Source organism: Pelodiscus sinensis, chromosome 24 (assembly GCF_049634645.1).
Source record: "Pelodiscus sinensis isolate JC-2024 chromosome 24, ASM4963464v1, whole genome shotgun sequence".
NCBI lineage: Eukaryota > Metazoa > Chordata > Testudines > Trionychidae > Pelodiscus > Pelodiscus sinensis.
In genome coordinates, this window is record NC_134734.1 from 5,204,351 (window position 1) to 5,218,764 (window position 14,414).

At 63.4% G+C, this 14,414-nt stretch overlaps 2 protein-coding genes across 5 annotated transcripts in view; one reads left to right on the forward strand and one right to left on the reverse strand.

Annotated features, from left to right (window-relative positions):
• LIN37 (lin-37 DREAM MuvB core complex component) overlaps nucleotides 1–8,588 on the forward strand; it is a 21,625-nt gene extending 13,037 nt beyond the window's left edge. For 3 of the 4 annotated variants that reach the window (XM_075906979.1, XM_075906978.1, XM_075906977.1), the window contains exons 3-10: nucleotides 3,175–3,250; nucleotides 5,490–5,540; nucleotides 5,832–5,861; nucleotides 6,606–6,691; nucleotides 6,857–7,023; nucleotides 7,659–7,805; nucleotides 8,050–8,123; nucleotides 8,228–8,588. In XM_075906979.1, the coding sequence (XP_075763094.1) occupies nucleotides 3,175–3,250; nucleotides 5,490–5,540; nucleotides 5,832–5,861; nucleotides 6,606–6,691; nucleotides 6,857–7,023; nucleotides 7,659–7,805; nucleotides 8,050–8,123; nucleotides 8,228–8,309 (713 nt within the window). In that variant the 3' untranslated portion in view covers nucleotides 8,310–8,588. The remainder of the gene's footprint in view (nucleotides 1–3,174; nucleotides 3,251–5,489; nucleotides 5,541–5,831; nucleotides 5,862–6,605; nucleotides 6,692–6,856; nucleotides 7,024–7,658; nucleotides 7,806–8,049; nucleotides 8,124–8,227) is intronic. The other variant, XM_075906980.1, reaches the window with a different exon arrangement.
• A 1,209-nt stretch (nucleotides 8,589–9,797) lies between these two features.
• On the reverse strand, nucleotides 9,798–13,760 carry HSPB6 (heat shock protein family B (small) member 6). Its single transcript, XM_025182203.2, has 3 exons — nucleotides 13,513–13,760; nucleotides 10,332–10,454; nucleotides 9,798–10,256 (listed from the first exon to the last, which is right to left on the reverse strand). The coding sequence occupies exons 1-3, from the start codon at nucleotides 13,705–13,707 to the stop codon at nucleotides 10,059–10,061; spliced, it is 516 nt and encodes a 171-aa protein (XP_025037988.2). The 5' UTR covers nucleotides 13,708–13,760; the 3' UTR covers nucleotides 9,798–10,058.
• Between the last annotated feature and the right edge of the window lie 654 nt (nucleotides 13,761–14,414).

Here is a 14,414-nt window from a genome sequence, read left to right on the forward strand (position 1 = left end):
AGACACCAAGCTTACTGTCTATCAAGGCGTCATTCTCCCAACAATTTTGTATGGGTCTGAAACCTGGACAACTTACAAACATCACTTGAAAATCCTTGAAGTATCACCAACGCTGTCTCCACGTTCAAATGGAAAGACAGACACACTAGCATCAGTGCTCTGGAAGAGACAAAGACCACCATTATTGAGACAATGATCATCATCTGTCAGCAACTTTGTGTTGTTCAGAAGCCAGACCATTGCCTCCCAGAACAGGCCCAGTTTTCTCAGCAGAAAGAATCCCGTAACCTGGGAGGACAACAGAAGCGCTGTAAGGACTTGCTAAAGGATAACTTTAAAGAAGGGTGACGTTGATATCGATGCTTGGGAGACATTCACCCAGGACTGTTCAAAACGGAGACCAGTCCTATGCATTGGCAGGCAAGCTCAAAGTGCAGAAAGCCAACAAGCTGAGGAGGAGAAGAGGCGCAGGAGGAGGGGGAGACTGGCTTCTAGTCATGGGCAGCAGCCTTCTGCTGTACCTGGAAACATCTGTCCTCAGTGTAACAGAACTTGTAGTTCAAGGATTGGCCTTATCAGCCACCTGAGGGTCCACAACTCCCATGGAAGATGATCATACTTGGCAATGCATGATCGCCCATTGTCGGCACTTCCCGTTCACAGCGTCAATACAGCCCTCTCCCCAGGCTGTTAGTGGCCAGCCTCTGTTGATCCCCTCTGATAATGTGATATCAGCAGGGTGCATGTGGTTTAAATTGCTTATCATTGAGGTGCAGCGTCCCGTCAGCCTTTGCAGGGTGTGTTTGGGACAGGAAAACCCCAACCCGGCGTCTCTGGGCAGGTGGTTCTGTGATGCTAGCTACCTTCGCAGGTGTGTGTGAAAATCCAGACACAGCCACGTGCACACAGGTGTGTTGAGGGCTTTACAGGACAAAAATCTTGGCTGAGAACCCTGTCCTGGCTTAGCCAAAATGTTGGAGCTGTGCATTGGCACCTTGATGCCTCACTGTGGGGGTAGGGCTGCATTGATGGCAGTAGGGCAGAACCCGCCCCCTTCACCCCCGCCCCCCGGTTGCCCTGTTGCTTTCTGAAGCCAGAATCTGACACCCACTGTGCAGAACTGTTGTCAAAGGAGGAGAATGCGCTGCCGGGGCATGGGCAGTGCAGCAAATCTCAGGTTTATCCGTCTCTCTGCAGCAGCAGGATGGCTTCAGTCCCAAAGCATCTCAGTGGAGCCTGATGCTCCAAGTGTATGGAACTTGTGCATAGAGAGAGAACCAAGACCCTGGTCCAGGGAACAGAGCCTCTGAGCTGGGGTAACCCTTCTGCAGCGCTGTAAGGAAGGGGTGGCTCGAAGCAGGCCTGGACTCACCCCCTTAGTACAAAACATGCCTTGGGAGGTGCCAGCAGAAAGCTCCTGACTCACTGGGTATTAATATCACTGTGGGACAAGGCTGCCAGCAACTGGTGCAAGTTATGGACGTGGACTGTAATGATAACTGGCAAGTGGCTGTCAGCTGGGCAGGAGATCCCCTGCTGTCAGAAGGCTGCCTTTGTCCCCTCCTGCAGTACCCTGCAAACCGGTGTTGTGTAAACAACCACTGTGATGGCAAAGGGGGAAGCGAGCAGCGCGGGGGGGGGGTTGAGATGTGAGCGACACCCTGCCATGGGGGGGGGGGGGGGAAACGACAGGCAAAGTTCCTTTGATTACAGGGGGAGGAGGCAGGGCTGTCTGATTTACATATTAGCAGATAACTGGAGGAGGGGAGGGGAGGGGAGGAGCAGGCTGCTTCTTTCTCAACCGGCCCCAGGGTCCCATTTCACAGCTGGAAATAGGCTGTTGTTGCTAACATTTCTGAGTGTGATGGCCTGTCGGGGAGCTTCCCCCCCCCCCCCGACTCTGCGCCTCCATCAGCAGCAAGATGTGACTCCGCCAGCCAGTAGAATAGGGAGGGTTCTCAGATACAGCGCGGCTCCTTCCCCTGGCCTGGTGTGAAGTTGTTAGACCATGGCCTAGGTGCCTGTCCTCGGGACCACTCCCCCGCCCCCGCCCCCTGGGCAGTGCACACAGACACACACACAGTCCCTGCAGAGCAGCATAGGGCAGTCGGGGTAACACGGCAACCAGTGACTGCCAAACCAGAGCGGGCCCGAGGCCACCAGAGTGGACAGCCCCCCCACTATGTCACACTGAGGGGCAGGAGACTCCAAGTGATCTGGCTGTCCCCTAAGATGACAAAGAATCTTGCCCCCTTTAAGGGATGGATCTGGCCCCTGGAGCTCAGCCAGCTTGGCAGGGACCCAGGAAGGTTTCTACTTTCCCCACATCTGGCTTGTTAAGGTTCAGTCGCTTGCCAGCATTTTCGCTCCCTTTTCATGGTGCCTGGCAGCTGTGCTCAGTGCAGAGCCCTGTGGAGCTGCATGAACGGGGCTTGTGTGACCCATGAGCCACCCCAGGCTGTGTTTGAACTCTGCTGTCAGGCAGCTTCCGTTAAAGTAACACGCTGTGGGCTCTTGGCTCTGCGGAGCCCCAAACCTCCCTCTGCTTGCCTCCGGGCAAGGCTGGACATCTCCGAACACGAGGGGGGCAATTGGGGCTGGACAGAGCGTGGACTCATTGATAACCAGGGCTGCTGGATCCAGAGCCGTGGATGAAGGCTGCCTAATACCTGGCCACAGAGCACAGGCTTGGTGCTGACGGGCGAAACAGGCAGCCAGCGGCAGTAGCTAGGTGTTGAGACGTGTGGAGTTACAGGGTAACGGCAGACACAACACTTCACCCGTCCGGTGTGCACCCTCCCATGTGACAGGTTTCTTCACTTCCTTCCCAAACAGTGCTTGGACTCCCTTGGTACTGTCTGGACTCTGGGATGGAAGTGGGGTGGAGTCTCGCAGTTACAGCAGGGTGTGTGTGCTGGGAGCCCTGGGTTCTGTTCTAATCCTGGAAGGACCCCAGGAGCCCAGATGCTGACCCCATTGCTCTGGCTGTTTGTAGCTTGCGTGTTTAGCTCTTCCCCAGCTGCCCCACCCCAGAGGTGGCTGCATTCCAGCCCCGGGCGAGCCAGTGCTGTGGGAAGCCCTTTGGATGGGGCTGGCTGAGTGGGGAGGCACAGACTTCTCTTCCCTCCCCATCACCCAAGGCTCTGTGTGCCTAAGTTACGCTTCCTGTTGCAGATCTGGAGACAACCAGCGCCCGGAGCCGCCTGGATGCCGTGCTGCAGTGTCTGCTGGAGAAAAGCGATGTGGACCGGTGGGTGGAAACGTGGGGGGGGGGTGGGGGGTGAGAGTTGGGCCTAGAACAGAGCTGGGGAGAGAGAATGAGGCCTGTGCCAGCTGGAAGTGGGAGTACCACCAAGCCCTCTGGCCCACGAGCCTGGGCTCCCTCTCACACTGGGCTACTGTGACAAGCTCCGAGGGCCTCCAGCCTGCTTGTCCATCAGCGTTCGCACAGGCTGGGGCACCCAGTGCAGTTCCACAGCCTGCATGGGGCTGGCTCCTCCCAGCTCAGGTGCTGGCGGTTCTGACAGGGCTGGGCCGTGGGAAGCGAGTGCCGCACGCAGCAGCCTGCTCCCAGCCGGGTCGCTCTGCTTCACCCCTCGCTCTGCCCCAGCTGCTGCGTCGCTCCACTTCCCACCACTCCTGCCACCGCATTAAGTGCAGTGGCCCCTGCCGTGCTGCCGCCGCCCTGCAGCAGACCCCCAGGTCCTCTCCCAGGAAGCTGAGCCCTGTGGGCTCCCATCAATATGGGGGACTGTCCAAACCGGAGGACAGTTGGCTGCCCCAAACTGTCCCATGGATGGGCTGGCTGACTGATAATGTGAGGCAGGGCGGGGTGGGGGGGGGGGGGAGGAGGATGTAGCCCTAGGCCCACATCAGTTTATGGGAATTGTAAGGATGGACACGAATACTCACAAGGTTAGGGGTGGGGAGGAGTGAGGGCTCTGGTTGAGGGTGTGGGCTGTGGGGTGGAGTCAGCAATGTGGGCAGGGGCTCCAGGCTGGGGCAGGGAATTGCTTTGTGGGGGGCTAAGGGGTTCGGCTGGGGCATGGGTGGGAACACTCAGGGATATGCAGGCTCTGGGCTGCGCTTACCTCCTCAAGCAGCTCCCGGTAGCAGTGGCACGCCCTCCTTCCAGCCAGCTCCTACATGCAGGCGTGGCCAAGTGCTGTGCGCTCCCCTCAGCCACAGGTACCACCCCTGCAGCTCCCATTGGCTGTGGTTCCCAGCCAATGGGAAGTGCATGGGAGGCAGCGTATGGAGGCCTCTGGCTCCTCTATGCATTAGAGCTGGCCAGAAGGGGGCGTGCCACGGTTCCCAGGAGCAGGGCAAGCCTGAGACCGTGCTCCCAGCAGAAGCACAAGGGCTGGATGCAGCCGGTGGGCCATGGTTTGCCCCTCTGCCCCACTGCTTCTCCTCATGGCCCATTGCCCTCAACAGGCCCTTCCCCACCCGCTGCCTGAACTGCCAGTGCCTTGCCTAGTGGGCGTTGCCCAGGGGAACACACCTGCCGAGGGAACAGGAGGAGCTTCCTGCGCAGTGCGCGCTGAAACCTTTCCCATGACCCCTCACGTGACTTACCTGGCATCAGCTACACCCTATCATCAGCCAATAGCCCTCTAAACTGGGGTGCAGGGCCCAGGCCTGTCCCTCTGTGGGGCACCAGTTCTGATCTGCCCCAAGGGCAGAGGTCCAGCAGATTGGCTTAGGGGACAGGGAACAGGACGTGTTTCCTTTCCCTTTCGGGGGCACCCTATTGGTGGGGAACTGGCTGGCTTGGATGTGGAAAATGGCACTGGGGGGCTTTTACCTCTGGGGGTGCTGTGTCCCCCCTGGACAGAGGGCTGGCTGGCTGGGGGCCTGGTTCCCCCCTCTCTAGGGCAGAGAGCAGGCTGGCTGGGGGCCTGGTTCCCCCCTCCCTAGGGCAGAGAGCAGGCTGGCTGGGGACCTGGTTCCCCCCTCCCTAGGGCAGAGAGCATGCTGGCTGGGGGCCTGGCTCCCCCCTCCCTAGGGCAGAGAGCAGGCTGGCTGGGGACCTGGTTCCCCCCTCCCTAGGGCAGAGAGCAGGCTGGCTGGGGGCCTGGCTCCCCCCTCCCTAGGGCAGAGAGCAGGCTGGCTGGGGGCCTGGTTCCCCCCTCCCTAGGGCAGAGAGCAGGCTGGCTGGGGACCTGGTTCCCCCCTCCCTAGGGCAGAGAGCATGCTGGCTGGGGGCCTGGCTCCCCCCTCCCTAGGGCAGAGAGCAGGCTGGCTGGGGGCCTGGTTCCCCCCTCCCTAGGGCAGAGAGCAGGCTGGCTGGGGACCTGGTTCCCCCCTTCCTAGGGCAGAGAGCAGGCTGGCTGGGGGCCTGGCTCCCCCCTCCCTAGGGCAGAGAGCAGGCTGGCAGGCTCAGGACTTGCCCTCCTCGGGGCATCGGGCGGGCCTGCTGGCTTGGGGCCCACATGCCTTGGGAGATGGGATTGGGCCGTCTCTGATGTGCACTGACCTGCTTGCAGGGAGCAGATGGATGAGGATGTGGGGAAGACGCCCAGCGACCCGCTCAGCAAGTAAGGAGCCCGGCTGGGTGGGGGAGCCTTTCACTGGGGGCCCGTAGCATTCCAGCGCTGAGCTGGGGGGTGACAGGATCGTCCCCTTCCCACAGAGCCCTGCTGGGTTCAGCTCCTGGCCTTTGGTTCTTCCCTCTTCCTTGGCCATCTGGGCAGATTCCACCCCACTGACCCCTCCACCTGCCGGTCCTTCTCCTCAGAGCCCCTTCCCCCTCTCCTCGGGGCAGGGTGTGGGCGGGCAGGGAGGGGCTTGCACCTCGGGCTTCACCACCTCCTCTCTTGTCTTTGCAGGGACTCCTCCCCCTCCGCTGCTGGGAAGAGGTGGGCACAGCACCTGCCTGGGCACCATGGGGCTGCTGGGCCTGGGCCCCACCCCCACAGGAGATGGATTAGCAGTTGGGGCTCTGGGCTCTAGTGGTTAGAACTGGGGGGTGCATGCATCAGGATGCCTCGGTTCTCTCCCAGCCCGGGGGGGCAGTGAGGTCTGGTGGGTTGGGCGGGGTGGGGGAGTCAACTCCTGGGTTCTCTCTCTCTCATTGGCCGTTTGCAATCAGCACTTCAGTTCTGCCTGAAGTGGGGTGATGACGCCCCGGTGCTTTCAGGCGCATTCTGAAGCCACAGTTATTTGTCATAAAAGGGCTTAGTGACTATTGCTGGAGAATTTCTGTGTGACTGTTCCCCAGCTGCCTTCTCAGCCCCAGGCGAGCCACTCCCTGCAGTGTTACAGGGAGCTGTTCTGCGCTGCCCCACCCCAGAACTGGCTGCATCTCAGCCCTGGGTGAGCCATTCCCTGTGGTGTTACATGCAGCTGTTCTGCGCTGCCCCACCCCAGAGTTGGCTGCACCTGAGCATTGAGTGAGCCCTTCCATACTAGGAGCCCCTTGGGCACACAGCACTGGGATATGGATAACTGTGGGGAGGGGCTGGCTCCTCTTCTATGCCCAAGGCTCCATGTGTCTGGGCCCCAGTTCGGCCCTATGGTGGGGAGTCCCTTTTATGGCCTGGCCTCAGTCCCCAGAGGCATCAGGGTGTGGCTGTCCCCACTGATCTCTCTTTCCCACACAGGCCCTCAGCCCGGTTCTCCCATCACCGGCGCAAGAAGAGGAAGGAGACCGATGATAGCTTGACCGAGGGCAGCCAGCAGAGACAGAGTAAGTGGGTGTGGAACATGAGCCTTCCCCCCTGGGGGTGCTGACTCTAGCTGACCCCAGGGCCGGGCTGGCCAGCTGGGGGGCAGGGAATGGGACATGGGGCATTTCCCTCCAAGGGGGGGCTTCCTAGTTCCTATCTGACGAATTTGCTGCCCTCACTCCCAGACACCTACATCATCAAGCTGTTTGACCGGAGCGTGGACCTGGCGCAGTTTGCAGAGAGCACCCCGCTGTACCCCATCTGCCGGGCCTGGATGAGGAACAGCCCCGCCGTGCGCGAGAGGGAGCGCTCACCCAGCCCCCCACTGCCTGCCTTGCCTGAGGATGAGGAGGTGGGGGAGGGCTGTGTGGGGTTCCCTTGCCCTGACTGCTCTGTGTTCCCAGGGGGCCGAGGAGCGGTGTGGGGTTCCCTTTCCCTGACTGCTCTGTGCTCCCAGGGGGCCGAGGGGCGGTGTGGGGTTCCCTTGCCCTGACTGCTCTGTGTTCCCAGGGGGCCGAGGAGCGGTGTGGGGTTCCCTTTCCCTGACTGCTCTGTGCTCCCAGGGGGCCGAGGGGCGGTGTGGGGTTCCCTTGCCCTGACTGCTCTGTGTTCCCAGGGGGCCGAGGAGCGGTGTGGGGTTCCCCTTCCCTGACTGCTCTGTGTTCCCAGGGGGCCGAGGAGCGGTGTGGGGTTCCCCTTCCCTGACTGCTCTGTGCTCCCGGGGGGCCGAGGGGCGGTGTGGGGTTCCCTTGCCCTGACTGCTCTGTGCTCCCAGGGGGCCGAGGGGAGGTGTGGGGTTCCCTTGCCCTGACTGCTCTGTGCTCCCAGGGGGCCGAGGGGAGGTGTGGGGTTCCCTTGCCCTGACTGCTCTGTGCTCCCAGGGGGCCGAGGGGCGGTGTGGGGTTCCCTTGCCCTGACTGCTCTGTGCTCCCAGGGGGCCGAGGGGAGGTGTGGGGTTCCCTTGCCCTGACTGCTCTGTGCTCCCAGGGGGCCGAGGGGCTGAACGGGAAGAGCCAGGACGTGTACAAGCTGCCTCCTCCGTGTGCCGGCCCAGAGAGTGCGGGCGGGGAGGTGGTGAGTACCAGGATACCCTCCCCGCTGCCTCCTGAGGAGGGGGGACCACGCCTAGACACGGTGAGGAAGGGGCCCCAGGCAGCTGGGTCCACTGTTCAGCCCTGCCCCGCCCAGGGCTTTGTGCCAGCTGAGCTCTGGCCTCCTCCCTCTGCCCCAGCCTGCCCCCATTCTCTGCTCTGGTTGCACTGCTGGGACTGCTGCCCCCCAGCTCCACCACTGCCCTCCCCAGCTGCCCAGCACTATGCTCCTTGGCTGACTGTGCCCCTGGGGTCCATCCCCGGATGCTCTCTCTCTCCCTCTGCAGCCTGCCGGCCCCCTGCCCTCGATGTCGTCGCTCATCTATAGGAACATGGAGCGCTGGAAGAAGACCCGCCAGCGGTGGGTGTGCCCCCGGGGGAGGGCGGGGGCGGGCGTTGCAAAGCAGGGAGGGGAGGGAGAGAGGTTCTTGCCCCACCCCCATCTGTGCTCTGCTGCCCCCACAGGTGGAAGGAGGCATCGCACCGGAACCAGCTGCGCTACGCCGAGAGCATGAAGATCCTCAAGGAGATGTACGAGCGGCAGTGATGAGCCCTGCCCCTTGCTCAAGCCCCGCCCCTGGGGGTGGGGCTGTGCTGAGTCCGGCCTCTGTGGGGCTACTCCCAGTGGGAAGCAGCCTGGTACCCTGGCTGGTGGGGTGGGTAGCACCTTATGTCCCCACACTGCCCCTGCTGGCTGGACTGTGCAGCAGCCGGGGCGCCCCCTGGCGGAGGCAGCAGCCAGTGCATGAAAGGGTGCCAAGTCTCCCATCCCAGCCTGTCTCCGCCCCCCTTCCAACAGCCAATAAACAGAGTCCCTGATGCCAGGCTCATGTGTGTGTGTGTATGTGGGGGGGGGGGGGAGGTGCTACCCTGCAGCAGGGCAGGGGAAGAGAATTCATGGCTGGGTCAATGCAGGGGGGGGGGGGATGGGGCCCTTGAGGGGTATAGAGGCTCAGGTGGAGCAAACCCTGGTAAACTCACCATGGGCTGTTCCACAAGGGGTTAATCACTAGGCACATCCTAGTGATGTGCTGCTGGGCTCCCATTGGCTGGGGTAGGGAAGGACTGGCCCACACTGGTGCAGATGGGTTGGAGCAGGGCATTTGCCTTGGGTTCCCCCTCATGGCAGGGCCCTCCCCATCTGGCAGCCCATCGCCATGGGACAGGTCTCCGGGGTGCCGGGTGGGAGACCCTGGGGCCTTGTCTCTTCCCCCACCCCAAGGTGAGACTGAGCAGGGAACCGTATTGTATCCCCCGCCCCTCTGACCATGGGCATGTGTGCCGTTCCACCGCCCCGGCTGTGTGTCAGAACCAAGTAACAGGCGCGCTGTGCTCTCCAGGGGCTAGGCCTGGAGGCTAGGCATGCCCCCCTGCCATGCACAGCCCTGGGCACTGCCCCCCACCTGCCACACACAGCTGTGGGCCCTGGGTATTGCCCCCGCCATAAGAATGGCCACACTGGGTCAGACCAAAGTCCTGTCAACTGACAGCGGCCAAGGCCAGATGCTCCAGAAGGAGTGAACAGAACAGGGGATCACCAAGTGATCCATCCTCTGTCACCCATTCCCAGCCTCTGACAAACAGAGGATGCCCTCCCCGGCTACCAACCATTTCTGAACCTATCCTCCGTGAACTTTGCTAGCTCTTTTTTGAGCCCTGTGAAAGTCTTGGCCTTCACTGCCTCCTCCAGCAAGGAGTTCCACAAGTTGACTGTGGTGTTTGACAAAATGCTTCCTTTTGCTTGTTTTAAACCTGTTATCAATCCATTTTGTTTTGTGACCCTCTAGTTCTGATGTTAATGGGTGCAGAGCTCTGCATTCCCTACCCCCTGGGCACCATGTGCTCCCCACTACATCCTGGCTGCTACGTGCCATCTGCCCCCACTGCCACCCAACCCCAATCAGCTTCATCCCCACCTTCCCAGCCGGGCACAGGTGCCTCCCACAGCCCCCATTGCTGAATCCACCGTCCCTCTAGCACCCCTGGGTGAAGCCCCCCCTGGCAGCGCCCCTAGAAACAGCACAGGGAGCTGTGGTCCAGCAGGTGAGTGGTGTTTATTAGCAGAGCGCTGGCTCCGTGCAGAACCAGTACCCCCCGTAGGAAATCCAGGACCCCGCCAAGCAGCTGCTGGGGTAAGGAGCAAACCCCGGCTCCCTGTGCCCTGGGACGCACTCGGCTCTCCGCGCCCCTAGCCTGGAGGGGAGCCCCTGCAATTGTGTAGTCCCGAGGGGGTGTCCCGAGTCAGGGGAGTTGGGCCTCAGGCTCTGGGGGGGGGAGCGGAGCGGATCCTTGGCCCCTATTTCCCAGTCACGGCAGGGGTCTGCTGCCGGGCGATGGGCACAGTGCGCTCCTGGGCCTTGCCCTCTGGCTTGGTGGGCGCCGTGATGGAGAGGATGCCGTCGGGCGAGAGGGCCGAGGTGATGGTGGCAGGGTCCACGCCCCGGGGCAGCCCGTAGCGCCGGTGGAATTCACGGGAGATGTAGCCGTGCTCGTCCTGGGGGCAAGAGAGGGGGCGTCAGAGGGGTGGGGAGGGAAAAGGGCTGGGGGCGCCCTGGGATGGGGACCATACCGGGCGCTCCTCGTGCTTGGCGTGCACCTCCACGTAGTCGCCCACCACCTTCACGCTCAGCTCCTCGGGGGAGAAATGCTTCACGTCCAGCAGCACCGAGAACCGGTCCTTGTCCAGCGACACCTGGGGGGAGACCTGAGTGTTAGGGAAGCTCACAATGCTTGGGTGGGGTTGGGCAGTGCTGGGGGAAGCTCACAGCGCTGGGGGGATGGGGTTGAGCACTGCCAGGGGAAGCTCGCAGCGCTGGGAGGATGAGGATGGGCACTGCCAGGGGAAGCACGCAGCGCTGGGAGGATGGGGATGGGCACTGCCAGGGGAAGCTCGCAGCGCTGGGAGGATGAGGATGGGCACTGCCAGGGGAAGCTTGCAGCGCTGGGAGGATGAGGATGGGCACTGCCAGGGGGAAGCTCGCAGCGCTGGGAGGATGAGGATGGGCACTGCCAGGGGGAAGCTTGCAGCGCTGGGAGGATGAGGATGGGCACTGCCAGGGGAAGCTCGCAGCGCTGGGAGGATGGGGTTGGGCACTGCCAGGGGGAAGCTCGCAGCGCTTGGAGGATGAGGATGGGCACTGCCAGGGGGAAGCTCGCAGCGCTGGGAGGATGAGGATGGGCACTGTCAGGGGAAGCTCGCAGCGCTGGGAGGATGAGGATGGGCACTGCCAGGGGAAGCTCGCAGCGCTGGGAGGATGAGGATGGGCACTGCCAGGGGAAGCTCGCAGCGCTGGGAGGATGAGGATGGGCACTGCCAGGGGAAGCTCGCAGCGCTTGGAGGATGAGGATGGGCACTGCCAGGGGAAGCTCGCAGCGCTTGGAGGATGAGGATGGGCACTGTCAGGGGAAGCTCGCAGCGCTGGGAGGGGGATGGGCTGGGCACTGCCAGGGGAAGCTTGCAGCGCTGGGGGGGGGATGGGCTGGGCACTGCCAAGGGAAGCTCGCCGCACTGGGGGGATGGGCTGGGCACTGCCAAGGGAAGCTCGCCGCACTGGGAGCCAGGGCTGGGCAATGTGGAGGGAAGCTCGCAGCACTGGGGTCCTGTCTGTCGCACATGGGGCTGCCCCTGCCCGTGAGGGGCTCAGCCTGAGGGAGGGAGGGTGGAATAGTGGGGTGCAGGGTGGGGGGCTCAGGACCTGGCTGTCCTGCCCCTGGCAGGCAGCCTGACCAGCTGGCAGCAGGCTCTGCACAGCACAGGAATGTTACCTTAATAGGGCAGGTTCTGCGTTCCCCTGCTCCCCCCCTCACGGGGCCCCAAGGGGTGTGGGCACCCACACTCCAGTCTGCCTGTGTACAGCAGCACCCTGCCCAACGCGGGGGAGCTGGCAGCCCCTGGGGTATTTGAGGTACGGGGCTGGCAGACAGGGTTTGGGGAGCAGAGAGAATGTGGCCATGCGTTGATGTGGGGGTGTAGGGAAGCTGACGCATGGATCTGGGGATACAAGCAGCACAGGAAACACCTAGATTTGGGAGTTCGGAGAGCAGAGGCTAGTCTGTGAAGGGGGTGCGGGGAGGGACAGAAGGGCTGTGGGTTATAGGGGGCAGCAAGGGGCCATGACCAGAATTGGGAGTACAGGGTGGGGAGCTGTGCATGGAGTTAGGGGTGCACAGAGAGTGGGGGACATTCCTGGCCTGGGTGGGGCTGTGTAGGAGGAAGGGGAGCATGCACCTACCTGGGGGAGCCAGCAGTGAGGAGATGTAGAGAGCTTGGGGGTGGTGGGGGGGCAGGGCAGGTGTTGCAGGGATGGGGTAAGGATTTGGGGTGCAGCAAGGGGCAGGGACCGGTGCAGTGAGGGGATGTAGTGATGTGGGGGTGCAGGAGCTCAGTGGGCAGTGAAAGGTGCAGGATTTGGGGGCACAGTGAGGAGTGCAATGATTGGGAGTCAGTGAGGGGGTACAAGGATTTGGGGTACAGCAAAGATAATGCTGGGAGTTTGGGAGCAGTGAATGGGAGGGATTTTGGCATGCAGGGAGGGTGAGCCAGGAATGTGGGGCAAGATTGGTGCAGTGGGGGTACAGGGATTGGAGGTAATGAGGGGGTGCAGGGTTTAGGGGTGCAGGGATTGAAGGCAGTAAGGGGGCAGGGATTGGGGTACAGGGAGTGGGGGTGCAGGGATTACGGATGCAGGGTTTAAGGGTACAGGGATTGGAGGCAGTGGGGGGTGCAGGGATTAGGAGTGCCGGGCCTGGAGGCAGTGGGGGGGATTGGGGTGCAGGGATAGAGGCAGTAGGGGTGCAGAGATGTATCTAGTTGGAGGGCCCAATGATTGAGGGCCAATGGGAGCACAGAGATCAGCGCGCTGGGATTGGGGCAGTGAGGGGTGCTGGGATCGGGCGCTGGGATCAGGGCAGCGAAGGGCGCTGGGATCGGGGCGCTGGGATCGGGGCAGCGAGAGGTGCTGGGATCAGGGCAGCGAGAGGTGCTGGGATCAGGGCAGCGAGATGTGCTGGGATCGGGGCGCTGGGATTGGGGCAGCGAGGGGCGCTGGGATGGGGGTGCTGGGATCGGGGCAGCGAGGGGTGCTGGGATTGGGGCGCTGGGATCGGGGCAGCGAGGGGCGCTGGGATCGGGGCAGCGAGGGGCGCTGGGATTGGGGTGCTGGGATTGGGGCAGCGAGAGGTGCTGGGATCGGGGCAGCGAGGGGCGCTGGGATGGGGGTGCTGGGATCGGGGCAGCGAGGGGTGCTGGGATTGGGGCGCTGGGATTGGGGCAGCGAGGGGCGCTGGGATCGGGGCAGCGAGGGGTGCTGGGATTGGGGCGCTGGGATTGGGGCAGCGAGAGGTGCTGGGATCGGGGCAGCGAGAGGTGCTGGGATCGGGGCAGCGAGGGGTGCTGGGATTGGGGCAGCGAGAGGTGCTGGGATCGGGGCGCTGGGATCGGGGCAGCGAGGGGCGCTGGGATCGGGGCGCTGGGATCGGGGCAGCGAGGGGCGCTGGGATCGGGGTGCTGGGATCGGGGCAGCGAGGGGCGCTGGGATCGGGGTGCTGGGATCGGGGCAGCGAGGGGCGCTGGGATCGGGGCAGCGAGGGGCGCTGGGATTGGGGCGCTGGGATCGGGGCAGCGAGGGGCGCTGGGATTGGGGCGCTGGGATCGGGGCAGCGAGGGGCGCTGGGATTGGGGTGCTGGGATCGGGGCAGCAAGGGGAGCTGGGATCGGGGCACGAGAGGTGCCTGCCCCGCCCCTGACCCACCTCGGAGAGGCCGGTGTCGGGCAGGGCCGCGCTGGGCAGCCGGCTGTAGAGGGGGCCGAGCCCAGCGGGGCAGAGGGCAGCCAGCTCGCTCTCCAGCAGCCCCTCGCCGAAGCGCTGGTCGAAGAGGCGGTTGGCGAGGAAGGGGCTGGGGCCCAGGGGCCGGCGCAGCCAGGGGTGCTGGATGGTGACGTCCATGGCAGCCGGGTCGGGGTGTCCGTCTGTGCCCGCCCTGCACCGGGGCTTTATATCCCACGGGCGTGGAAGGCGCTAGAAGCCTGGGCAAGGAGGATGGCTGGGCTCTGGGCCAAGGGGAGGGCCGGGCTGCCTGCCAGGCCTGCAGGGCCAGGCAGGCCCAGCACAGACGGATGGACAGAGAAGGGTGGATGGGGCGGGCCAAGTCTGGAGCAAGTTAGCAGCCTGGGTCCGGGAGGGGAGGGGGAGCAGTATCTTGGGATGGGGTCCCTCCTGCTCTGGGGACCTGGGTGGCTATGAGTACAGACAAGCAGCAAGCTCAGCCCCTCCAGTGGAGGATGGACAGACACCCCAGGCTCAGCCCCCCTCTTCCTGTGCGATGGACGGACAGACACCCCTCCACATGACTGCCCCTCTGGGAGACCGGCTGCCAGACACAACTCAGCCTGGGCCCCCCACCCCAGTGGGACCTAGCTCCCCTCCCTCTCCTCCAAGCCCTGGCAGGCCAGCTGCATGGGGTAGGGGGTGGGACTGTGGGGTGGGGTGGGTACCTGGCGACCTGCCCGGGCACATGGGCCCATTTCCTTCCCAGCCTCCCTGCTCCCTTTCATGTAGCTGTGCCCCAGAGCCAGGCCGGGCTGTGTCAGGGCAGGGAGCTGCCCACCGGGCACAGAGGCGCGTGGGTGATTTGGAGACAGACCCAGCCTCGC